This window comes from Urtica dioica, chromosome 6 (genome assembly GCF_054948205.1).
Source record: "Urtica dioica subsp. dioica isolate 48M chromosome 6, U.dioica_male_clone48M_v1_H2, whole genome shotgun sequence".
Taxonomy (NCBI): Eukaryota; Viridiplantae; Streptophyta; class Magnoliopsida; order Rosales; family Urticaceae; genus Urtica; species Urtica dioica.
The window spans coordinates 5,374,865-5,399,976 of NC_142761.1; the positions used below are offsets into that span (position 1 = coordinate 5,374,865).

The 25,112-nt window shown below is 38.9% G+C and overlaps 4 protein-coding genes across 4 annotated transcripts; 1 reads left to right on the forward strand and 3 right to left on the reverse strand.

Moving 5' to 3' along the window:
- The first annotated feature begins 3,248 nt into the window (after positions 1-3,248).
- LOC149393097 (uncharacterized) lies at positions 3,249-3,713 on the forward strand. The gene has a single exon (XM_089617902.1). It carries the CDS (start codon positions 3,249-3,251, stop codon positions 3,711-3,713), a length of 465 nt encoding a protein of 154 aa, XP_089474028.1.
- A 937-nt stretch (positions 3,714-4,650) lies between these two features.
- On the reverse strand, positions 4,651-7,787 carry LOC149393098 (receptor-like kinase TMK4). Its single transcript, XM_089617160.1, has 2 exons — positions 5,547-7,787; positions 4,651-5,247 (listed from the first exon to the last, which is right to left on the reverse strand). The coding sequence occupies exons 1-2, from the start codon at positions 7,717-7,719 to the stop codon at positions 4,790-4,792; spliced, it is 2,631 nt and encodes an 876-aa protein (XP_089473286.1). The 5' UTR covers positions 7,720-7,787; the 3' UTR covers positions 4,651-4,789.
- Positions 7,788-16,997: 9,210 nt separating this feature from the next.
- Positions 16,998-19,809, reverse strand: TPR3 (Tetratricopeptide repeat (TPR)-like superfamily protein). The gene is made up of 8 exons (XM_089618458.1): positions 19,590-19,809; positions 19,163-19,256; positions 19,007-19,057; positions 18,716-18,889; positions 18,237-18,416; positions 17,965-18,084; positions 17,708-17,841; positions 16,998-17,515 (listed from the first exon to the last, which is right to left on the reverse strand). The coding sequence occupies exons 1-8, from the start codon at positions 19,718-19,720 to the stop codon at positions 17,443-17,445; spliced, it is 957 nt and encodes a 318-aa protein (XP_089474584.1). The 5' UTR covers positions 19,721-19,809; the 3' UTR covers positions 16,998-17,442.
- Positions 19,810-23,213: 3,404 nt separating this feature from the next.
- On the reverse strand, positions 23,214-24,110 carry LOC149393100 (uncharacterized). Its single transcript, XM_089617903.1, has 2 exons — positions 23,519-24,110; positions 23,214-23,428 (listed from the first exon to the last, which is right to left on the reverse strand). The coding sequence occupies exons 1-2, from the start codon at positions 24,108-24,110 to the stop codon at positions 23,214-23,216; spliced, it is 807 nt and encodes a 268-aa protein (XP_089474029.1).
- Between the last annotated feature and the right edge of the window lie 1,002 nt (positions 24,111-25,112).

Sequence of the window (25,112 nt, forward strand, 5' to 3'; positions counted from 1 at the left end):
CGGTCAATGGGATATGTGAATATAAAGATATCATTTTATTTACTTAAGTCAATTTTTCTTTTTCTTAAAAGTATGTCATTGACTATATATTTCCTTGAAATATTTGCAATTATTATGAGAGTCTCTCAAAAATTAAACTGTCTAAGTATTATGTATGGTTGAAATATTTGATATCTTAATATTCATTTATAATTTCATGCTTTGAAGAAAAACTTGGTCACCAACCCGGAATGGAAACTTCGTTTTCCGAGAGCCAAGGTGTTCCATCTCGAATATTGGAGTTCCGACCACCGTCCCCTTCTTGTGTCAACTCATGGGAAGCGGGCTAGGCCTAGTCTAGGAGGCCCAAGAAGGTTTTTCTTTGAGGAGGCTTGGTGCGAAGAGGAGGGCTGTGGGCAGCGAATACGGAACGCGTGGGATTCTTGTGTGCCGGCCTCCCGGTTCTCATGGAGTCTCTTAGGCGGTGTAAGGTCTCCCTTGCAAGCTGGGGAGTTGGCAAGAAATCGGAGTTGAGAGACAAAATTGAGATGCAAAAAGAGGTGGTTCGGAGGGTCGGGGACTCGAGACTCGGGTACGGACGGGGAAACTTAGGCCGGGATCAACGACAACTTGACGCTCTTGTTGAGAAGGACGAGCGGTATTGGCGTCAACGGAGTAGGATTGCTTGGATGAAGTGTGGCGACAAAAACACTACTCTCTTCCACCGTAGAGCTTCGGCGAGGAAGAAAAGAAACGGCATCCTAGGGCTTATTGACGAGTTCGGGGTTCGGAGGCAAGGAGGCAAGGATCTTGAAAAGGTGATTTCCTCATACTTCACGGGGATCTTCACCTCTACAAGACCCTCGTCGGAGTGTATTGGTAAGGTGGTGGAGGGTGTCGAACCAAGAGTTACCCCCGCCATGAATCGGGATTAGCTTAGACCATTCGAGAAGGAAGATGTGAAGCGGGAGGTGTTCTCCATGGGTGCGATCAAGGCGCCGGGCAGCGATGGTTTTCCGGCTCTCTTCTACCAAAAAAATTGGGAGATAGTGGATGATCGGGTTACGACGGCGTGCTTGGGTATTCTTAACGACGGAGGTCCGATCTCGGATATCAATGACACTATCATCACATTGATCCCTAAAGTCGAGAACGCCAACAAGGTTAGTGAGTTCCGGCCCATTAGCCTTTGTAATGTGATTTATAAGGTTGTTTCCCGGTGTCTTGTGGCGAGGCTTAAGAATGTCATGGAAGTGGTGATCTCGGAGAACCAAGGGGCCTTCGTGGGGGGTCGCCAAATCTTCGATAACATCATGGTTTGCTTTGAGGGGATCCACACGATGAAGAGGGGGAGATTTAAGAATGGGGGTTTTGCGGCTCTCAAGATCGACATGGCCAAAGCTTCTGACCGCGTGGAGTGGCCCTTCATTGAAGCTATGATGCTAAAGCTCGGATTCGACGGGGCTTGGGTGGAGATTGTGATGAGATGTGTCACCACGGTGAGTTACTCTTTCAACATTAATGGGTCGATTTGTGCTAAGGTAGTGCCGGAAAGAGGCCTTCGCCAAGGTGATCCGCTTTCCCCGTTCCTCTTCCTTATTTGCGCGGAAGGTCTCTCATGCCTCATCAAGAGTGGGGAAAGGCGGGGAACGATTACGGGGGTCCGTTTCGGGCATGGCGATCTCCGGGTCTCGCATCTTCTCTTCACCGATGATAGTCTCATCTTCTTTCGGGCTTGTATTGAGGAAAGTGAGACGATTTTGACGAGTCTTGCGACCTACTCCGCGGCCTCAGGGCAACTTGTCAATTTTTCCAAATCCGACATTAGCTTTGGTCGGGATGTTCCGGAAGAGGTTAGTGAAGATATTGCTTCGCGTCTTGGAGTGGCTATCAAAGAGTGCCATCAACACTATCTCGGTCTTCCTACTCTTACCGGCAAAAGGAAGATCGAGGTATTCGCCTTTATCCGGGAGAAAGTTTGGGCGAAAATTAAGTCTTGGAGGGGTATATGGTTCTCTCAATCCGGGAGAGAAGTGCTCATCAAGTCGATCCTCCAAGCCATTCCTAACTACGCGGCGAGTTGTTTTCGTCTACCTAAGACTCTCATTTCCGGCATTCACAAAGCGGTTGCAAAATTTTGGTGGGGTAGTAGTGGTGACGAAAGGAAAATTCATTGGAGTAAGTGGGAAGCTCTCACAAAGCACAAGAGTGAGGGGGGTCTCGGATTTCGGGATTTGGAAAAATTTAACCAAGCCCTTGTTGCTAAAAGTGTGTGGCGTCTCATTCGTAGGCCGGGCAGCCTCCTTGAAAGCGTGTTACGGGAAAGCTACTATCCGGGGGGGATCTCCTCGGAGCTTCTTGTTCGTCGACCGGGTCGAGTCTTTGGCGCGGGCTGGTTTGGGGGAAAGAGATCATTACCGCGGGGATGAGATAGAGAGTGGGAGATGGGGAGTCGGTCTTTTTCATCAAGGATAAGTGGATCCCCCGGCCGAATAGCTTCTCTCTCATTGATCCGCCATTTATTCCGGAGAATATGCGCGTCGCGGAGCTAAAAAATTATGACGGGGGGTGGAATGAAGCCTTGGTCCGAGACATGTTCGGGAGAGACGGTGCGGAAGCTATCCTTGCTATTCCGACTAGTAAGGTGGGGGTGGCCGACGCACTTCGGTGGCATTTCTCCAAAGATGGTGAGTATACGGTCAAAAGTGGGTATTGGCGTGCTAGCTTGAACTCTCCGATGGCGAGTTCGTCTAACCCTTTGGCGTCCTCCAAATGGTGGAATACCCTTTGGAAGCTCTCGATTCCTCCGAAGGTCAAGCTTTTTGCGTGGCGGGTGTGTAAAGGGTGGATCCCGGTGAATGTGTGGCTTCACCGACGCAAGATCTCCGAGGAGTATCGCTGCCCGCTTTGTCATGGTGGCCCGGAAACGGTTCATCACGCTATTTGGGGATGTCGGTGGGTTCGTAAGGTGTGGAATCTCACTAGCTTCGGGGAGGTTATTAAAGAAGCCCACGGGGATGATGCCATTGCCATGTTCTCCAACGTCATGGAGTCGGTTGAGGTTAGTAATCTTGAATTCTTTATCGTGCTGGTGTGGGAGGTTTGGAATCATAGAAATAACACGCTCTCCGGGAAAACCAAGTGGTCACCCGAGGCACTTGTGGAATGGTCCGGAGACTTCCTTGAAGCCTAGAGCGGCAATTAGGATCTCTTCTCCTATGGGCAGCTAAAAGTCCTACGATTCTTGGCCACCTCCGAGACCCGGTGTCATGGCGGTGAGTGTTGACGCAGCCATCGATAACAAACGCAGCCAATATGGGACCGGGTGTGTTCTTCGAGACCATAAAGGGGTGGTGGTGGCGTCGGCGATCTCGGCCAAGGCCCCTGTTTTAGCGCCCCCTCTTGCGGAGGCTTCCGCTATTCTCCGGGGTCTCGCTCTTGCTAGTGATTACAATTGCCAACGGGTGGTGGTTCATTCCGATTGCCTTCAAGTTGTGCATGCTTTAAAGAATGGGGTCTTTCCTACGACGGAGCTTGGTACCATCTTGGAGGATATTAAGGCAAGTTCCCTAGCTTTTCTTGAGTTTAGTATTATCTTCATCCCCCGCACTTGTAATTTTGTAGCCCATAATTTGGCTCGGTTTGCTCTTCATGTCAACTCGGAGGTGCGTTGGTCGGGGCTTGTCCCGCCTTGCGCCGTCCGGGAAGTTCTTAATGATATTCAATCGATGTAACCACGGTTTTCCCCCGCCATACGTGAGGGTTTTTAATAGATTTTGCCGTGGTGCCGACCACGTTCCTTCAAAAAAAAAAAAAAAAAAACAAACTTGGTAAATTAAATCATACATATTTTAATTATTTATTGATTACAACTATAAAGTTTCAAATTATTATAAATATGATTTTGAAAATATATTAAGTATTTTTGCGGCAAGTATATGATTTATTGTAGACAGTTCATATTGACGGATTGTGCCTCTTGGAAGCAATTTCTCTGTTTGCATAACAGTCTCTCTAACTGTCATGTATTCCACAAAATGCCTTGTATAATATTATCCTTTGCTAGGACTCTGAGGAGTGCTTTTGTATTCTCATAAGGACCGTAGAAAGTGAGGATCTGTACGGGAACAAAATCTCAGCATATCAGGAAGGATCGCCGACAGGACGAGCAAGGAGATCAAGGTCGTCCTTCTAGCAGGTATGAATTGGTCAAAACTGACTAAGATTATTCATTCGTTTATTTATTTATATTTTGGTTGGGTGTTTTGCTTACATGTGCTCGGCTATTTTGAATGAAATGTTTTAAGAGGTGGATTTCGAAGAGCGAGTATGACGAGATCGTCCACAAGAAGTGCTTCGTACACGAATTTCCGAGCTGCTTCTGTTGATGGCGGTGAGTTTATCATATTATCAATTGATAAATTAAACAAATTTAGCTAACAAATAATGTTAAACACCAAGCGATTTTTTAATACGATATTTTATCTCATTGATTAATCACGTTCTTGTGTTTGATGGCCTTTTGACTGTTTTTCTTTTATCAAAATGTGTTAATCAGTTAGTATATTGGAGTTTTGATTTCATGATGGTATAGTTTTGATTTCAGTTAGTCTTTTATCAAAAGCTGGGAGAGATTGAGATTGTGTTTTGTTTGGCTTTGGCAGAGAAAAGAGCATAATAATAACCGCACTGTTATTATTGTGCGAAAGGAAAAACAAGTTCAATACAAGATTTTTTTTCGAAATTTCTCTTTAACTCATTCAATCATTGTTTGTGTTTGTTTCCGAATAATATTGCATAATATATCAATTTATAAACTTGTAAAATACATGGCATGTCTTTGAGCGAAAGACATGTCGTTAAACATCCGTTCGCTGCCTTGCCAACTATGCAAGGCTTGAGGGAGGCTCATATGGAAGTCATTCTCTTCCTCTTCTTGGCGACTGGGCTTCCACTGCTCGACGAGCGGGCCCAATATGTTGACTGCGTGGCCCAAATCGGGCCTCTGGTATGGCTCGCAGGCCGTGCAATGGCCCGCCAGCTCAGCCACCTTATATATGCTCTCCAGCGTCTCCTCGTCAAGCTCGAGAATCTGATCGATCGCCTTAGGGATGTTTTCCTTGTTCACAAGGACTCTTTTGAACCACCTGACGAGATGAGACCTCTCGTCTGGGACGGTGTCGTCGAGAGCTTTCCTTCCCGTGATTATCTCCATTAACACGACTCCGAACGCATACACGTCCACTTTTGTTGTTACTCTTCCCGTAGCTGTCAAACAAATATAACCACAATTAGTACTTCTTTTTATCGGGAAAGCGATAAATTGCTGATACGAATCGTCAAAACGTTTAATTAATGTTTCAAAAAAACATTTCTGACAACGAACTTTGACTATTTTGCAAAAACGTAACCGCATCAGTACTTTTTTTTTTGTTTGTTATGCATGTCTCATCAACAATTTTGGCAACGTAACTTTGGCTGTTATGCTGAAGGCTCGAAACTTTGTCTATTTGACTAATCAATTAATTTTGAATGAGTATAATGTATGATTTATATTGAGTGATTACCGGCATATTCTGGGGCAAGATATCCAAAAGTCCCGGCCAGCCTAGTCTCCAGTGAGTACTTGCCGTCGGGGGCGTTTTTAACCAAACCGAAATCAGCGACCTTGGCTCTCATGTCTTCGTTGAGAAGTATGTTCGAGGGCTTCAAATCTCTGTGGATGAAGCTGGTCTGAGCTAAGGTGTGCAGATATTCGACTCCGCGCGCCACGTCCAACGCTATGGTGATCCTCTGCTTCCATGTGAGAGGAGAGAGCTTGTTCTCGTCCCAGTCGAAGAGATGCTGAGTCAGCGTCCCCTGAGGCATGTACTCGTACACCAAAAGCCTCTCGTTGCCGCTGATACAGTACCCCAAGAGAGCGACCAAGTGCCTGTGTCTCACTTTCGTGAGGACCGCGATCTCGGCCTGGAATTCGCTCATCCGTTTCGTGTCCTCGTTGGAACATTCCATCCTCTTCACGGCGATCTTCGTCCCGTCGGGCAATTCTCCTCTGTAGACGACCCCGAATCCCCCTCTGCCCAAGATGTTCTCTTCGCCGAAATTGTTGGTCACTTGCCTCAGCACCTCGAAAACGTTGAAATCGCCTGGATTGCTCTGGCTCTGCAACTCAATGAACTGCCTGTGCATGGTCACTTGCCTCAGCAGCTCGGGATTCTCGATCCCCCTGAACTGCCTGTGCAAGTTCTTGATGTAGCACTTGAACAACACAAACATGACGACAACAAACACGATGACAATACCGGCAACCATACCCGCAGAGACTTTATTGCTCGTTGAATTCAACCCACCGGAGCTCGTATCGTTCGTCCCGGGGCTAGACGCGGACGCACTCCCGGGGCTGATCGGTATCCCGAGCAGACTGTTCCCTGCCGTGGTCACGCTCACATTCGCCGGAAACTTTGGAACCATACCAGTGAGATTGTTGTTCGAGACGTCGAGGGTTTTGAGCTGAGGCATCTTCGTGAGGGCGTCCGGGATCTGTCCCGTGAGGTTGTTATCACTGAGGAACACGCTCCGCAGCGATGTGAGATTCGCCAGAGCCGGAGAGATCGTCCCGAAGAAACGCTGCTTCATGAAGTTGAGGGTTACGACGTTCCCGTCTCTCTCGCAGGACACGAAGGTCCAGCTCTCGCAGGGTTCGTTGCCCTTCCACAAGTCGGCTAATAGGACCGGGTACCCGAAACCCCCGGCCACAGAGATCAGAGCCGAGACCTGAGGATCGCAGTCTCCGGCGACGCCCCGGCAGAAGCTGTTGTTCCCGCTGAGTTCAGCCACTACTCCGGCCGGGAACACCGGCCTCGGGCCCTGAAGCTTATTGTTGGCGAGCGCGACGGTCTTGAGGCTCGGGAGCTTCGCAAGAGACTGAGGAACCACGCCGGTGAAGAGGTTGTCTCTCAACTGGAGATCCGAGAGCAATTCCAGGGCCGTGAGGTCGGGTATCGGACCCGTGAACTGGTTCTTGTGAAGCCAAATTGAGGTTAATTGGGGCATTTTGGCCAAAACGCTGACCTCACCGGAAAGTCCCAAAATCTGATTGTCCAGCCACAGATTCCGAATCGAAGATCCGGCGAAACTCGGGGGGAGAGAGCCTGTTAGATTATTATACGAAAGCCTCAAATCTTGCAGATTGGAAAACGAACCGAAGATATCGGGGATCGGACCGACGATGTTGTAGGACCCGAGGTAGAGCGTGGCCAAGCTCGGCGAGTCGGTGAGGTCGGAGGGGAATCCCCAGGGAGAGAGGTCGCTATTGTTGCTCATGCTGAGCTTCTGGAGGTTGGTGAGTCTGCGGAAGGAATTGGGAGCGACGGAGGTGAAATTGTTGCCGTCGAGGTAGATCTCCTGGAGCTGAGCGTGGTCGGCCATGGAAGGAAGAGCGCCGGAGAATCTGTATTCCTGGAGGGAGAGAGTCGTGAGCGCCGACAAAGCATTGAGGTCCGACGGTAGGGTTCCGGAAAGAGACTGTCTGGCGAGATTGACGGCGGTGACTCGGCCGAATGAGTCGCATTTCACGCCCTTCCACGAGCATGGCTCGCCGAAGGACCATCCCACCGGCGAGGGCTTCATCGACGCCTTCAGCCGGGTCATCACGTCGGCGTCATCGGCGGCAGCGACGGAGAGAAGGAAGATCGGGACGGCGAGGAGAGAGAGTAGGGTTTTGAGCTGTGGTTTCTTCATGCTGGTTTTAGAGAGAGAGAGTCATTCCCTCTCCCTCTCTCCTCTCATAGAACCACGCCAGAGAGAGAGGATAAAAATATGGCGGAAAGTCAACTGGTTTACTACGTAGTCTACATTCTTGGAGTTGGGTTTTCATGGATTTTGGGTGTTTTTTTTTTTTGGTTCTGTAACGTATAGACTACGTAGTAAACCAGTTGACTTTCTTTTTCTTCTCAGTCAACGGCACTGTTCTATGCGTATATCAAACGCCATATTTTTATCCCATGTCATTTTATAAACGTCCTCATCACTCCAAACGTATATGTCACTTCACATATAAACGACATGTCGTTCACAGATCTGCAGAGATAAAAGGGCAATAATTGCATTTTATTTTTATTTTATATAATGACAAGTTTTTACTTCTCCTAATACTACGTACCTCATATGTACATAAAATTCACTAAATTTGGATACTCATTTAATAACATGAAATTTAGAATAAGACAGAGAAGGCTATCTCTTAAAAAAATAAATAAATAAATAAATAAAAATAGGGCAGTGTAGCGAAATAACCAAAATGAAACTATGAAATTTGTTTTTAGCCTATATTTCACAATTTTTAGGAAAATAGCCAACAGACTTGTGTGACAATAATTAAGGTCTGATTTACCCTTATTTATTAATAAATTCATCACTTCTCTCTCCTACTTTTTTCCTACATTATTTTTACATAAAAACTTCAAAAAAACCATATCTATCTCATATGAACTCGAAATTGAGTGATTCCAAATCCTACGGATTCGTGACGCCGAGATCTTCAAAAATAGATCCATTGTGTTTGATGAAAAATCACGTTTAATACCATAGATGTAGAAAAATCACGTTATTACCTTAAATATGGAAATAACTGTAAATTTTTGAAATTATCAAAAAAATAAATGGAAACGTAACTATGATGCATTAAACATAATTTTTCATCAAACACAATGGGTCTATTTTTTAATATCTCGACGCCACGTATTTGTAGGATCTGAAATCACTCAATTTCGAGTTCGTATGAGAAAAATATGAATTTTTTAAGTTTTGATACAAAAAAAATTATTTGAAAAAAATAGGAGAGAGAAAGTGACGAAATTGTTAATAAATAAGGGCAAATCAGACCTTAATTATTGCCACATAAGTCATTTGGCTATATCCCTAAAAATTGTCAAACATAGGCTAGATCCAAAATTACATGTTTAAAGTGGCCTAGTTACTTACAAATCTCATAAAAATAGGGTAAGTTTTTCTAAAACCTACAAATATGTTAAGTTTGGTTCATAAAAGATAAAAATGGTATGTTTTTTTGTCACCCTTCTTTTATTTGATGAAGACTTACTACCTACTACCATCGTACCCCAAGATATTATCTAAACTTATGTTTTACTCTAATCTAAATCCTTAATTTTGTCATCGATTCTAACTTCTTCTTTTTCGTTGCTATTTTTTGTGCTCGCCATTGTCATTGAGATGCACACTACAACAGTTACGGGCTTTAGCAATAGAACGACATATATAGTTGCCATAAGTCGTGGCTAATTTAATTTTTTATCTCTCTAAAGAGCGAGATTATTTGGTGCCGTTTAGATTCACATTTTAAAATAATATAACTGAACTTGTAGCGGCTACATCGTTTAATAAAAGCCAGCTGCAACAAGTCGCTTCATATTTGTTAATTCATTTCTGGAACCGCCATCGTCCATTGAGATCGGATTAGTTCCTTGACGCGACTGAAAAATGTGTTTTCATTTTCTTAAGCAAAAGCATCCAACACTTTCGCTAGAAATAAGTGTTCTCCTTTGATTTTCCGGAAAATATATCCTATATGTGGATTAGACTAGCAAATCATATATGTATATACTGATATTGGAAATTCATTCGTTTGGTTATGACCGTCAATTTCTATAAAGATACTTGCAAAAAGATGCATTAGTAATTATCTCCACCCTTAATTACATTAAATGATAGTACCGTATATGAAAACGAACAGCAGCAAAGTTATAGGGTTCCAATTAGATGGAACTAAATATTATCACCTCAAATTGAGCAATGAGCACAAAATAAACTTGAATATCAGAATGAACGCCAACACTAGTGAAAAAAAAAATCAGAACTTTCACTTGTTTTCTCTTACACTACTTAGATGTTGTTTGAGATATAAGATTATTTACGTTCACACATGCAACGGCTTGGCTATACAAAGCTCACTTAACGATATGCACAAAGCCCCCTTAATTATATATATCATACCCAAAACTATGCAAAGACAGTACTATTATAGTATACTAGCTCGCGTATCTGAGCTTGATTATAAATATCGAAATAATAATAATAATAAACACTAAGCCATGTTAAAGATATTATGCATGTGGCATTTTATTTAACTATATATAACTATACACACCCACAGGAGACATAAAAAAAAACCCTATTATACAAATTATAAAGTTAAAAAGCCGATTGAGCCATATTAGATTCGTCTACATGCAAAAATTAAAACAATTGTCCTAACGAAGAACACTAGGCTCCGACTTCATATTCTTATGAGCAAATTTTTTTTATGAAATTTCGTCTAAGTTTTATTGCTCTTTACTTATGAGCAAAGACTTGATATTTTTTGAAATTTTTTTTATGTTGTGCTCATACTATCCGAGCACCAACGTGAAATTTCTTTCGTGTATGCTCATACCATTTGAGCTAACATTTATTTTTTTATGAAATTAGATCTAAGTAGTTTTTGCTCTTGACTTATGAGCAAAGACTTGATATTTTGTTAAATTTCTTTTATTTTGTGATCATACCATCCTGAGCAATAATTTGAAATTTTTTTCGTGTATGCTCATACCCTTAGAGCTAACACTTACTTTTTTTATGAAATTTCATCCAAGTCTTTTTGTTGTTGACTCATGAGCAACGACTTGATATTTCTTGAAAGTTCTCTTATGTTGTGCTCATACCATCCGAGCATTAACTTTAAATTTATTTTGTGCATGCTCATACCATATGAGCTAACACATATTTTTTATGAAATTTCAATTAAGTCTCTTTGCTCTTGACTTATGAGCAAAGACTTTATGTTTTTTTTTTAATTTCTTTTACGTTGCACTCATAACATCCGAGCACTAACTTAAATTTTTTTCGTTTATATCCATACCCTTTGACCTAACACTTATTTTTTATGAAATATACTCTTAAGTCTTTTTCCTATTGACTTATGAGCAAAGACTTGATATTTTTTTAAATTTCTTTTACGTTGTGCTCATATCATCTAAGCACTACATTGAAATTTCTTTCGTATATGCTCATACCTTTTGAGCTAACACTTATTTTTATGAAATTTCATTTAGGTCTTTGCTCTTAACTTATGAGAAATTACTTGATATTTTTTGAAATTTATTTTATGTTGTGCTCATATAATCCGAGCACTAACATGAAATTTTTTTCGTGTATGCTCATACCCTTTGAGCTAACACTTATTTTTTTATGAAATTTCATCTAAGTCTTTTTGCTCTTTAATTAAGAGAAAAGACGATATTTTTTTAAATTTCTTTTATGTTGTGCTCATACCATCCTAGCACTATCTTGAAAAATTTTTCGTGTATGCTCATACCCTTAGAGCTAACGCTTATTTTTTTTTATGAAATTTCATCTAAGTTTTTTTGCTCTTGACTTATTAGTAAAGACTTAATATTTCTTGAAATTTATTTTATATTGTGCTCATACTACGTGAGCACTAACTTGAATCTTATTTCGTTTAAGCTCACAGCCTTTGAGCTAACACTTTTATTTAAGAAATTTCAACAAAGTCTTTTTGCTCTTATCTTATGAGCAAAGACTTGATATTCCTTGCAAGTTATTTTATGTATTGTGCTTATACCATCCGACCACTAACTTGAAATTTATTTCGTGTATTCTCATACCCTTTGAGCTAACACTTGTTTTTTTTTTATGAAATTTCATCTAAGTCTTTTTTGCTCTTGACTTATGAGCAAAGACTAGATGTTATTTGAAATTTTCTTTTATGTTCTGCTCAAACCATCCGAACACTAACTTGAAATTTTTTTCCTGTATGCTCATACATTTTGATCTAACACTTATTTTTTATGAAATTTCATCTAAGTTTTTTGCTTGACTTATGTGCAATGACTTGATATTTCTTGAAATTTCTTTTATGTTGTGCTCATATCATCCGAGTGCAAACTTTAAATTTCATTCGATTATGCTCATACCCTTTGAGCTAACACTTATTTTTTATGTAACTTAATCCACGTCTTTTTTCTCTTGACTTATGAACAAAGACTTGATATTTTTTTAAACTTCTTTAATGATGTGCTCATACCATCCAAGCACTAACGTGAAATTTCTTTCGTATATGCACATACCCTTTGAGCTAACACTTGTTTTTTTACGAAATTTCATCTAAGTCTCTTTGCTCTTGACTTATGAGCAAAGACTTGATATTTCTAGAAATTTCTTTTATGTTGTGCTCATACCATCTGAGCACTAACGTGAAATTTATTTCGTGTATGCACATACCCTTTGAGCTAACACTGTTTATTTACAAAATTTCATCTGAGTCTCTTTGCACTTCACTTATGAGCAAAGACTTTATATTTTTTGAAATTTCTTTTATGTTGCGCTCATGCCATCCGAGCACAAACTTAAATTTTTTTCGTTTATGCTCATACCCTTTGAGCTAACACTTATTTTTTATGAAATGTAATCTAAGTCTTTTTGCTATTGACTTATGAGAAAGGACTTGATACTTTTTAAATTTCTTTTATGTTGTGCTCATACCATCTAAGCACTAACTTGAACATTCTTTCGTATATGCTCATACATTTTGAGCTAACACTTATTTTTATGAAATTTCATATAGGTCTTGTTGCTCTTAACTTTTGAACAATGACTTGATATTTTTTTGAAATTTCTTTTATGTTGAGCTCATATAATCCGAGCAATAACTTGAAATTTTTTTTCATGTATGCTTATACCCTTTGAGCTAACACTTATTTTTTATGAAATTTCATCTAAATCTTTTTTCTCTTTACTTATCAGAAAAGGCGATATTTTTTTATTTTTTTTTAATTTCTTTTATGTTGTGCTCATACCATCCGAGCACTAACTTGAAATTTCCTTCGTGTATGCTCATACCCTAAGAGCTAACACTTATTTTTTTATGAAATTTCATCTAAGTCTTTTTGCTCTTGACTTATTAGCATAGACTTATTATTTCTTGAAATTTATTTTATGTTGTGCTCGGGTGGTATGAGCACTCATACCACCCGAGCACTAACTTGAAATTTTTTTCGTTTATGTGTTGGTGAAAAACAGGTTGGTATCATACATGAACAATCGCTCTGATACCACTTGTTGGTGATTATGCACCCAAAATTAATAACAGTGCGTAATAGATAATTAATTATGCTATCTTAAGCTAATCAATTTAAAGGTTATTAAAACAAGATCTAGTTTTTTTTAATTAATTTAATCATGAGAGCATTATTGTCGAGCAACCAATTTAAAGAGACGAGTTATCGAAAACTTACGAGTTTCTCCTTAAGCTTTCTGAATTGGGATCTCCTCGAGCTCCTCGTCTTCTTCTCGTCTCGTCTCAGCCTCCTAGCGGTATTCTACGATCAGACCTCTGGGATGTCTCTGAAAAACTCGGGATCTCCTTCTTTACGCCTCGATGACACCTTAGTCTTCCGAAACGTAATCTCCGGACGTATAAGAAGAAAGTGTGGGCACACTCTGGATCTCACTACGACTCTGATTTATGATTTCACATCGTACCATTTTTTATGGGAATGGAATCAACGAATTTCGAGGGAGAGAGAGAGAGAGAGAATTTCGTCCAACACATGGAGAGTTGGTCGGAGTTTTAGCTATCAGCTTTTTTTCATTTTTGTTTTCTCTTAGACCCCTATTTATAGTGGTAGAAATGAAATATTCTAGGAATCTCCTAGATATATTTTATGCTCCTTTATTCTTTCATATTTTGTAGTTAAGCATGAATCGTTGGATCTTGACTACAAATCCTATTTTTTCTCTCATCCATCAGATCATAATCTAGGATATTATATTTCCTTATTTTTCTCATATATTAAAGGAATCTAGATATTTGAGAATAATGAGGACAGTATCTTATTTCCTTATTTAATGGAGAGAGTATCTCTACTATTATTATTCTCCTAGATATTAGGAAATTAATTATGGGAGAGAATAAAGGACAATATCTTATTTCCTTATTTAATGGAGAGAGAATATCTTAACCATTATTATTATCACTCTTATTTAATTAGTTACCACGAATCTAGCAACTAATTAAAGAGAGAATATTGGGTAATTAGTACTCATACTAGGCGCCCACTTAGACTGGTACTGGACCTAGGAATTTCGAATTTTACAGTGTCCATAAGGCCCAACTTAAAATTCAATTTATTATTTACTTGATCCAACAATAAATAATTAACTCCACAATAAATATTTAATTCGGCAACTAAACAAATTTCTGAATGAATGTTGCTAAACAATTTACAGATGTGAGATTGTAATAATAATATTCATTATTACCAGGGAGTTCTTATTCGTTTTTATCGAAGCCGAATCGGGGATTATGGACCTAGTAATTGAAGCTTAACAAATCCGATGAAAAAGACGAAAAAGTCATTTCTCTTTTTTCATCGATTCGTCTAATTTTGGTCAAATACTCAACCATGTAAACCAAGACTGAACTCTTCTTTATACTAGAATTATATTTACTCATCGTGGCGAGTGTCCATTGTTCTAGTCAGTTTGTGATCAAGATCCTCCAGGTTCAACTCGTATCGAGAAATGTTAATTATTCTGTTATACCTTTCTTGATACATATATACCCTAAGCACCGTTGCTTCCCCAACGAAAGATTCTTCTGAACGTTACTTACTTCGAAAGTGCTAGCAATCTATCGATTCTGGAATCAACCCTTAGGTGAGTGAACATTAACCTTCTTTCAGGAAGGCTAGATTCTGTATCTGTCAACCACTTTCTTCTCAGATCATATTCCAAATTCTCAAGACATAAGTTTAATCGGCGTCTCAGTAGCCTTTAACGAAATGAGTCAAAGAACCCGGCGATATGAACTAAAAGTCCTTGATCACTTCAGGATTTAGATCAAGTCTCACTGTAACCATCATAAGCGACCCCGGCTAGTGCGTCGTAGCAGTACTTAAACGACACATCTACAACCAAAGTCTGTCCGGGTCGTACACTTACCAAATGTGCAGAACTCTCACACAAAGTTATCATCCTTCACTCGTGTTCTACATATATGACTTTAGATACAGCTTTCCAAGCATGTATCAGTCATCGACCATGTTTTAGTTCACCGCCCGAACTCAGGTGTCCATCACGTGATTCAGTTTAATACGGAGGCTATGGAAGATAGTTGTTATTGATTCTGATTTCAGAACTCAACCCACTAATTATATGATGCTAATAAAATAAACTTCTTATCTAATTCAGTAATCATTCATGTTTATTATCTTCAAGTGAGCAATATTCCTAACATTATGCTCATACCCTTTGAGCTAACACGTTTTTTTATGAAATTTTATCTAAGTCTTATTCCTCTTGACTTCTGTTCAATGACTTGATATTTCTTGAAATTTCTTTTGTATTGTGCTCATACCATACGAGCACTAACTTGAAATATATTTCGTGTATTCTCATACCCTTTGAGCTAACACTTATTTTTTATGAAATTTCATTTAAGTCTTTTTGCCCTTGACTTATGAGCAAAGACCGGATGTTATTTGAAATTTTCTTTTATGTTGTACTCATACCATCCGAGCACTAACTTGAAATTTCTTTCCTGTATGCTCATACGCTTTGATCTAACAGTTATTTTTTATGAAATTTCATTTAAGTCTTTTTTTTCTCTTGACTTATGTGCAATGACTAGATATTTCTTGAAATTTCTTTTATGGTGTGCTCATACCTTCCGAGCACAACTTGATATTTCTTTCGTTTATGCTCATACCCTTAGAGCTAAGCTTACACTTATTTTTTTTTATAAAATTTCATTTAAGTCTCTTTGCTCTTGACTTATGAGCAAAGACATGATATTTTTTTAAGTTCATTTACGTTGTGCTTATACAATCTGAGAACTAACTTGAAATTTATTTCGTGGAGCTTACACTTATTTTTTTATGAAATTTCATCTAAGTCTTTTTACTATTGACTTACGAGCAAAGACTTGATATTTCTTCAAATTTCGTTTATGTTTTGCTCATACCATCTAAGCACTGACCTGAAATTTCTTTTATGTTGTGCTTATACAATCCGAGCACTAACTTGAAATTTATTTCGTGTATGCTCATACCCGAACACAAACACCATGATATACAGAAGCACCGATCGATACCCAAACACAAAGACCATCCCCGGAGTTCTCATTCTTCAAATCGACGCGTCTATTTACTTTGCCAACTCAAACTACTTGAGGGAAAGGTAATATAGACAAACTGAGTTCTTTTATCTAGATGTTTGATAAACTCTTACTATACTAAGCTTTAGTTCTATATGTTTCGATTTTCGCAGGATCTCGAGGTGGGTCTCCGAGGAGGAAGACTTGCTGAAATCCTCTAGAGAAGCAACTTTGAAATATGTCATACTTGACCTAAGCTGTGAGTACAAGACAATTATTTCATGATATGTTGTTTGAGATTGTTTTTAATCTGATTCTGAACTCAGCTGTCGGAAGCATCGATACAAGTGGGATTAGCATGCTAGAAGAGGCCGAGAAAAGTACCGATCGAAATGGTCTCCAAGTATAAATAATAAAATTTTAAAGAAAATCGCCTAATAGCTGAAACCTTCATTTCTCGAGTTTCATAATCTTACCTCTGCGATTTCAGCTAGTAGTAGCAAACCCGAGAAGCGAGGTAATAAAGAAGCTTGACAAGTCCCAAGTTGATGGAGGCGATCGGTAACGAGTGGATCTACCTCACCGTGGGAGAAGCTGTTGCAGCGTGTAACTTCATGACACAAAACTACAAGCCAAATGTAACACCATTGGACACAAATAGGCAAGATGAGAATGTGTAATACAAATATCAACGGTTAATTTTTATGTTTTATCTGTCAGCAATTCGACTCAACAATAGTTAAGAAGAACGAATAGATTCTTCTTGTAATTTTAGAATAATTTAAGAATGGTGGCATATGTAAAACGTAGTTTCTCGTGAGAGCTCAAGCAAATTATGTAACTACAATAAAGAATAAATATTTCATATTCCGACAAACCAATGTGGAGAGACCAAGATTGTGACAAAATATGTCATATATATGAAGATCTGCAAGCAGACGTAAGCATTTGGTAGTCTCAAAGATTAGAAATGACCACTCAATTTAGCATTTGGTAGTCTCAAAGATTAGAAATGACCACTCAATTTAGGAGGGAAAACACTTTTTCACAATCACCGAGACACCAAAATCAAACATACCAAAGAGTACTATCCCAAAAATTCGGAAAACCCCAAAAATTTCTTACAAACAAGCTTCAAACTCCAGAGTACACGCTGGGAAAACAATGAAAAACCCTTCCCAAATGTTACCAGCTTGGAAGAACTTGCATACCGACTCGAGGGAAAAATACAAGCACTTCAAGCTGTCAATTCTCTTTTAACATTATCCCATTCCCAAAGCATCTCATGCTGGCTATCTAAGATAGTTCTCTTTGAACAGGCGTGGTAGTACTTCATGAGCACCGATGTCTAATCCTTCGGGATCCCTAGAAAAGAAAAGAAAAATGCATTCAAGTATGAACGAATTAAGATAGTATAGTAGTTACTTCTGATTACTTTAGGAAACATAAAATCTGGATGAAAATGAATTTTAGGAATTTTAGCGTAAAAGCATGTCTATGTTCATTATATTATAGAGCAAGGGAAGTTTCAAATAGATATTCAGAAGGATTAAGTACCTGCACAGTGTTCGGCCATGTTCGCTGGAAGTAGAGATAAACCACAGCTTCCGAAGAAAAGGTGACTCAAACTGAACAAAGAAACCATCGCTCTGCCCATGTTTCCACTTCCTTACTCCTTGACCTTTCCAAACCTACAAATAAAGGAAACCACTCATTCGACCTCTATGTGAGTGTGGAAAATGGCACAAACATAATCTAAATGGATCACGTTACAGCGCTACAGTTTGCATTTAAGTCAAGATCTTGAAAATTACCTGCGGATAAGCCATGATACTTTTTGGGGTCACCAAGCAAGCCGCTCTGGAGAAAGAATCATTGGCATATTGCCTCAGAAACGAGAAACAATTCCCATGCGTATGCGGTGATTCAAAGGCCTGTGTAAAAAAAAAAGCACAAAACAAAATTTTAACATTTCATCTTCACCACAAGGATCGTAAAATGAAAATGATGCATCCGCTAATATATTCTCATTACCTGCAACACAATTAACAGGAAAAAAAATGGGGAGCAGCAAATTGGGAATTACCTTATCAATATTCACAGCCGGAGCATATTTATCAGTATCTGTCTTTATCTTATCAAGAAGAAAGTATACTCTAGGGTCGACCTTTGAAGTTTCATGCCATGTCTTTATAGCTGTTTCCATTGTCTCCACAAGAAATGGAAATATCTCCTCCCAACCCTCTTGAGATCCACACTTCTCAGACTGCAAATAGTTATTCTGATAAGTTCCTTCTCATCATATTGGGACTAAAGGCACAATGGTTTATATCATCAGAAGTACAATATTTTTTATTACGTTTGAAAATTTGTACATTTGACGTGTAGGAAGGCAACCGAGTACCCTACAAAAACAGCAGCAACTAAATGTGTACTAAGATAAAATAATAATAAAAACATTTTAACGAAATGAAATAGCAAGAAAGTTCATTCAAGGGTACACAGCAATAAAAATAAAAACGGACAGAAAAAGAGAATCATTAGCATTTGCTCGAAGAAGATTACCAATTCAGTTTTCACATCTTCCAAATGCTTTGCCATGTCAACATTGGTTCTCTTTGTCTCAACTTCTTGAACTCGCTTTTTATCTTTCGCCAGCTGGGAAATTTTCTTGATTTTCCTCGATACCTCTGTACTCTGAGGATTTAATCGCAGAGCTGTTTCGAAGGCAGGTAGAGCCTATAACACAAAAGCACCATGGCTATCAGCAATGTGTAATCACAGCTATAAGCTCACTCTCCAAGTACATGTGAGACAATAATCGAGAAAACAAAACAACCACTAGGCATATCATACATCGTTGTAATTTTCCATGGCCTCTAGCGCGCATCCTTTTCTGAAATAACCCTGCAAGTAAATCAGACTATGGCACATCAAGAAAAACAAAAAATCATTTATCAAAATCGATATCGTAAAAAGGTATCGATGAAGAACAGCTTAGACGAGAATTACCTTGTCCCACTCCGGGCTCAACTCGATAGTCTTCTCGGCATCAGCAAGTGCTTTGCTGAGCTTAACCAACTGCAGAAAAGCCGCAGCACGATTGCTGCATATTATTACCGATCACAGAAATGATTATCTGAGAGATTTAAAGTGAAAATTCCAGAGTTAGCCCATTCTTATTCCACTGATACCGCCATTGAAGCTCACTAAGATACTCCATTTTTTTCTAGATGCTTTGATCAACAACATAAACATTTCGAGAGTACTCTAGCTTTGTGGCAATCCAATTCTTCTTACAACTACAGGTTTCACTAATCCAAAATTGCACCAAATACATATTTAAGTTCATGTCAAATAGCCAAGCTTCACTTCACTCTAAAAGCAACTACGAAAAATAAGAAGAGAAAGTGTTCGTTGAGAGATCAGAGAACAAAACCTGTAAAGAGCGGAGTTATTAGGATCTTTCTTGATGGCCTGGGTATACAGCGCGGCGGCTTTGAGAAAATTTCCGGCTTTGAAGAACCCGTTCCCTTGGTCCTTCAGCGACCCCGCCTCCGAGCTCGCCATTGTCGTCCTCAACGACGAAGCTCTGTTTCAGTGTTCGAATTCTAGGGTTTGATATCGGAGAGACAGAGAAGAAACTTTTATTACTTTTTTGAAATCTTGGACTTTTGAATTTTAAGTGAATAATGAAATCGCTCGAATAAGCTAGTTCTCTGTTAGATTTTATTTTTACTGAGGCAGGTTCTGGAGGAGAAAAAGAGGAGTGATATCCTGTGTATGGACTACGGTATGTTACGCTGTTCCTTGACTAACCACGTGGATCAATGAAATCACGTGAATGCATCCTGATTTGGGCCTTACTCGGCCCGCTGAGGGCTTGGTCTGGGCTGGACCGTCAGGTGTTTGTCTTTTAATGGAAAACTTTGCGGAATTAACTTAAATAGAGTCAAACAAAAGCAAGCGACTTGTAAACATCAATAAAAATAAATAAATAAATTACAACTTCATAACATTATTTTCGAGGTAAAACCATTAAACACGATACTCTTGTAGTAAAATACAAAAATTCATGAACAATTACTACTGAATATTATGTTTGAGATAATACTTTTACCGATTAAAAACTTTTAGACCCAAAAATCATCCTCGGATATAGAGGAATGACTTGGGCGTGAGTAGTGTTGTCAATTGGGTCGGGCTGTCCGTGAGTTAACCGGTCCGACCTTTTTTTCTTAGAGGTTTTGAGTCGATCTGACCTTTTTCGGAAAAGGATCGGGTCGAACCAGGCTTCATGAAGGCCTGGACTGTGCTTAGGGTATAGGCCCTCAAGCCCGGCCCCTCCCGGGAACTTCAAAAACCCGGTCCGAATCATAATTAAGTCTAGTTCGGGCCCAACCTTTTTTAAATAAAATAATATTATACTTTTATTTGAAATTTATGTTCATGTATAAAAATATACTTTTGACAAATAAATTTAATTTTATATTAATTATTTTAATGTTTTTTACTAACATATTTGTTGTTTTGATTAAAATTGTATTTATTTGAATTTTTAAAAATATTTTCATATTATTTTATTATGATTATAATTTGGGTTTTTTAAGGCCCAACTTAAGCCATTTTAAAGCCCAGGCTCGGGCCCGGCCCTCGGCTCTGAGGGTCGAGGGTTTGGTCCTGGGTTGGGCCTAAGGTCATATTTTTAGGCCCGACCCGGTCCGGCCCTCCAATGAAAAGATTTGGGTCGTGCCTGAACCCGGGTCTCGTTTGGGCTTGAAGAAGAAGGGTCGGACCGGTCCGGCCAAGCCCTTTTGTCACCTTTAGGCATGAGTGACAATAAGGCTTTGTTTGGTAGGAAAGAGGGAAAAATTAGTGGATGGATTAAATAAGATGGAAAATGAAGGAAAGAAAAGTGATAGATTGTAATTTTCTCAAAAGTTGATTGGTATAATGAGATGAAAAATTATTTTCCATCCATTTGTTGTTTGGTATAAATAAATAAAAGAGAGGAATGATTAGTGTTTACATATTAAAATTACTTTTGTATCCTTGTACAACACCAAGAATCAGGCGTCTAATTTTTACAACAAATATAATATATTTGTACTAATACGTATATATACATATATACAGACCCACTCACATGTATATATAGATAGATATGTGATATAGAGCATGCAAAGTAAAACCAAATACATATGCAGAATCACGTATAATTATAAAATATTGCAACTTCTTTGTAATTTAAATTCAAAAGATTAATAACTCAAGGCTAAATCAAAATAGCAATGTCAATGATATTTTATCAAGTTATAAGTTGCGAATACAAGCTGATAACGGTGAAAGACCTTGGAATAGTAGATAACAATTTTCATTCAGCATGAGATATAGAAAACTTTTTGAAGAGAAGTATGAGAGAGATAAAAGAAATATATTACGAAATTGCCATCAATTTACAAAGTTATTATTGTAAAATAAAACAAATAAGCTCTCCCTTCTCACAATCCTTCCAAATTAGAGGGGATGAATTTTATGTGGGTTCCACGGATTTAAATCCTTCTTACAAGTCTTTTCATCATCTACTTTATATATACCAAACAAGATAAACTACAAATTCATCCACCCAAATCCATCTATATTAATCCATCCTCATTAAAATCCACTCTACCAAACAATAAAGATAAATAGAGAGAGTGTCATGAGTGGTGGAGATCGTGGTGCCACACTTCGTGGATCATGGGATTGTGGCTCATATTTGGCTATAAATAGTCATGTGTTTACGAGGCCAATACACATCCGTTCATTTATTATAATTTTTACTTAAAAATACTTTATTTAATGAGCCGAGAGTGTATTTCAAAATGAATACATAACTTATTATTGAAGAAGACGTAATGTTTAATAAATAAATAACATGGAAAAAAATAGACAATTATTGAACGGCTTTCTACATTCAATAATTGACAATTTTTATAAACAGTTTATCATTTTTATACAAATTTAATCACAAGGACAAAAATATTCATCGAATTATATACGTTATAATTATTTCATTAATTTTAGAAGAACTTTAATATTTTAATAATCCATTATTGAGATTTGTAAGTAACTAGGCCACTTTAAACATGTGATTTTGGATCTAGCCTATGTTTGACAATTTTTAGGGATATAACCAAATGGTTTATGTGGCAATAATTAAGGTCTGATTTGCCCTTATTTATTAACAAATTCGTCACTTTCTCTCTCCTATTTTTTTTCAAATAATTTTTTTTGCATCAAAACTTCAAAAATTCGTATCTTTCTCATAGTTGTCGTCGGCGCCCATAAAGTCGTCGAAGAAGAAGAAGGTTGATTTTTGAAAAAGCTTAATTCTCATATCCATATCGAGAATCGCAAATAAGTTTAAAAAGTTTTAGACCTTCAATATTAATGGTGGTCTGGTCTTTAATAGTGGTTTGAAGAGTTTTTTTTTTTGTTATATATTAATATGATGAAGACGAAGAGAAGGAAGTGAGAGAGTAGATTTAGACAGTTGGACCCCATTTTTAATTGTACACTTTCTATAAGTAGTCAATATCAAGGATCGCCTTACCGTTACCGTTACCGTACCGGGGCCCCAATTTTAGGGGGATACCGCTTACCGAAGAGGAAACCGAGGGGGATTCAGGAAAAAAAAAGGAAACCGATACCGGTAGGAACCCGTTTACCGGAGAGGAACCCGACAAAAAATGTAAGAACCCGAGGGGGATTCAGACAAACATTTTACAATAATAAAAATAGTTTTCATAGTCCATACTTCATACTTCAAACAAAGGTTCATACCAAACATAAACTGAGTTGTTAAACATAAAATACCATAAGTAGAGTATAAAATTATTACAACATGTACGATAAAACACACTAATTATAAGTGGAGTGCCTCGGGGGTTAAAATCTGCGTCGCCTAGATCTGCGACGTGGTTGATCATCCACCATCATGTTATATTGGTACCACGTCATGGAACTAGAATATGTGTTAAACCACGTACGAAAGTGATAATCGTAGGTCTCCTGACTAAGACTAATAGGACGCGAGTACGGCGGACCCACCACAATAAACCATAATGTTTATTATGCTTAATCTCGTGGGTCCCGTCCATCCATCGGCTATGATAGTGCATCCGTACGTCTGCCACTTGACCTTTTGTTCTTCGACATACGCTCGCATGTCTCGTACCTCTTCGTCGAGTATCCACCCATGAATGTCTTTCGGGCTGGGCACCGGGACATTCGGTCCTACAGGTAAATAATATCAATATATCAACATCACATACAAAAGATTGCAATTTATATTTGTAAAATCGATATAAAAAGTTTTTTACTTACCGACTTCACCGGAAACATGAATCATGTTCAGGAAGTGATGGTCAACTGTCTTGCTTGCGGCAACTTGCGAGTGAATGAAAAATCGGCCAATGGCTTTGGCCAATCTCTTCTTGATGCCGGGTTGTGCTTCATCAACCCTCCCTTGTCGCGCACTATCGCTCCGGTACAATGACGGTGCGGTCGTTGGAGGAGTTCCTGAGGATCCGCCGGGACCTTCACGTTCCTTCCGCCACTGTTCGGCAGCTTGTGCCTCTCGTGACCTCTTCATTACGCGACGAAGTTCCTGTTCTTCGTCAGAGTCTCGACTCCCCCCTAGACTTTTTCGGAGGTCTGCTCGTATCGACTCACCCAGAGTCTGACGTTGCTTTTTCTTTACAAAGTTCTCGTGGAGTAAATTTTGCATTTCCAATTTTACTTCAGGAGGAACTTTGTCGCAAAACTTAACGCTTCTTGTCTTGTCCACGTTCGCCAAGTGGTTCTTCACACGTGTGATTCCACCACCTCCAATGATGTGCCCGCAAAACTTGCATTTGTATGCACGTGCTCGTCCTTCGATGGGGTCGCAATACTTGTATGTCGGGTCGGACGCCATACCTCGTAATAATAATCAATTCGATTCAACATTTTAATCTCGGAATTAATTAAAATTCTACAATAATCATCAATACATATGTGAATTAACAACAATCAACGTAACCACCATCAAATTAACTTTACACTAATACTAATCATCAATTCATAATCATATAACAAAAATCAACAAAAAAATCACCACAATAATCATCCACATAACCATAACAATAATCATCAAATTAATTGTAATCAACACTATTATTTCAACTTCATCATGACAATAATCACTAATTTCAACTTCATCATGACAATAATCACAATAATCAACAATTCATAACTAAAAATTGAAAAAAAATTCCCAAAAATTGAAGAACTCGGGTTGTACCTCTCGGTTCACCGGGATCTGGACAAAATCGGCCTCTCCGAGACTGGATCCGGCGGGACGAAGGACAGACTCGAAGGGTTTCACGGGATTTGGCCGAGATTTGAGCAAAACACGAAGACAGTCGACGGGACCCGGTCAGGACGGGACGCGCAACTCAGTTCCTCGGGAGATAAGGGTTTCGCGAATTTTGGGGCAAGTTATTTATACCCAAAACGAGACCCGGTCTGTGGGATCCGGCCCGGTTCGACCGGGATTCGACCGGGTTTGGTTCACGGGACCGGTTTATGTAACTTCCGTCCCGGTCCTCTCCGGTTCAGGGGATCCCGACCGGAACCCGGTCGGAACCCGCGGGATTGCGAACCTTGGTCAATATAGAAGTAATAATAATAATAATAATAACAATAATTTGAAGCAAAAACATGATAATGATAATAATAATATAGATGTATACACGAATCACGATGGTGTTCTTTTATTTTTTTTATCAGACGATGGTGTACTTTTATAATAGCTAATGATGTACTTTTATATTTTATTATATATAAGAAAGTATTATATATATATATATATATATATATATATATATATATTCGTTTAACTTTATAATTGCTCTTTTTAATTAAATTACAAACAATA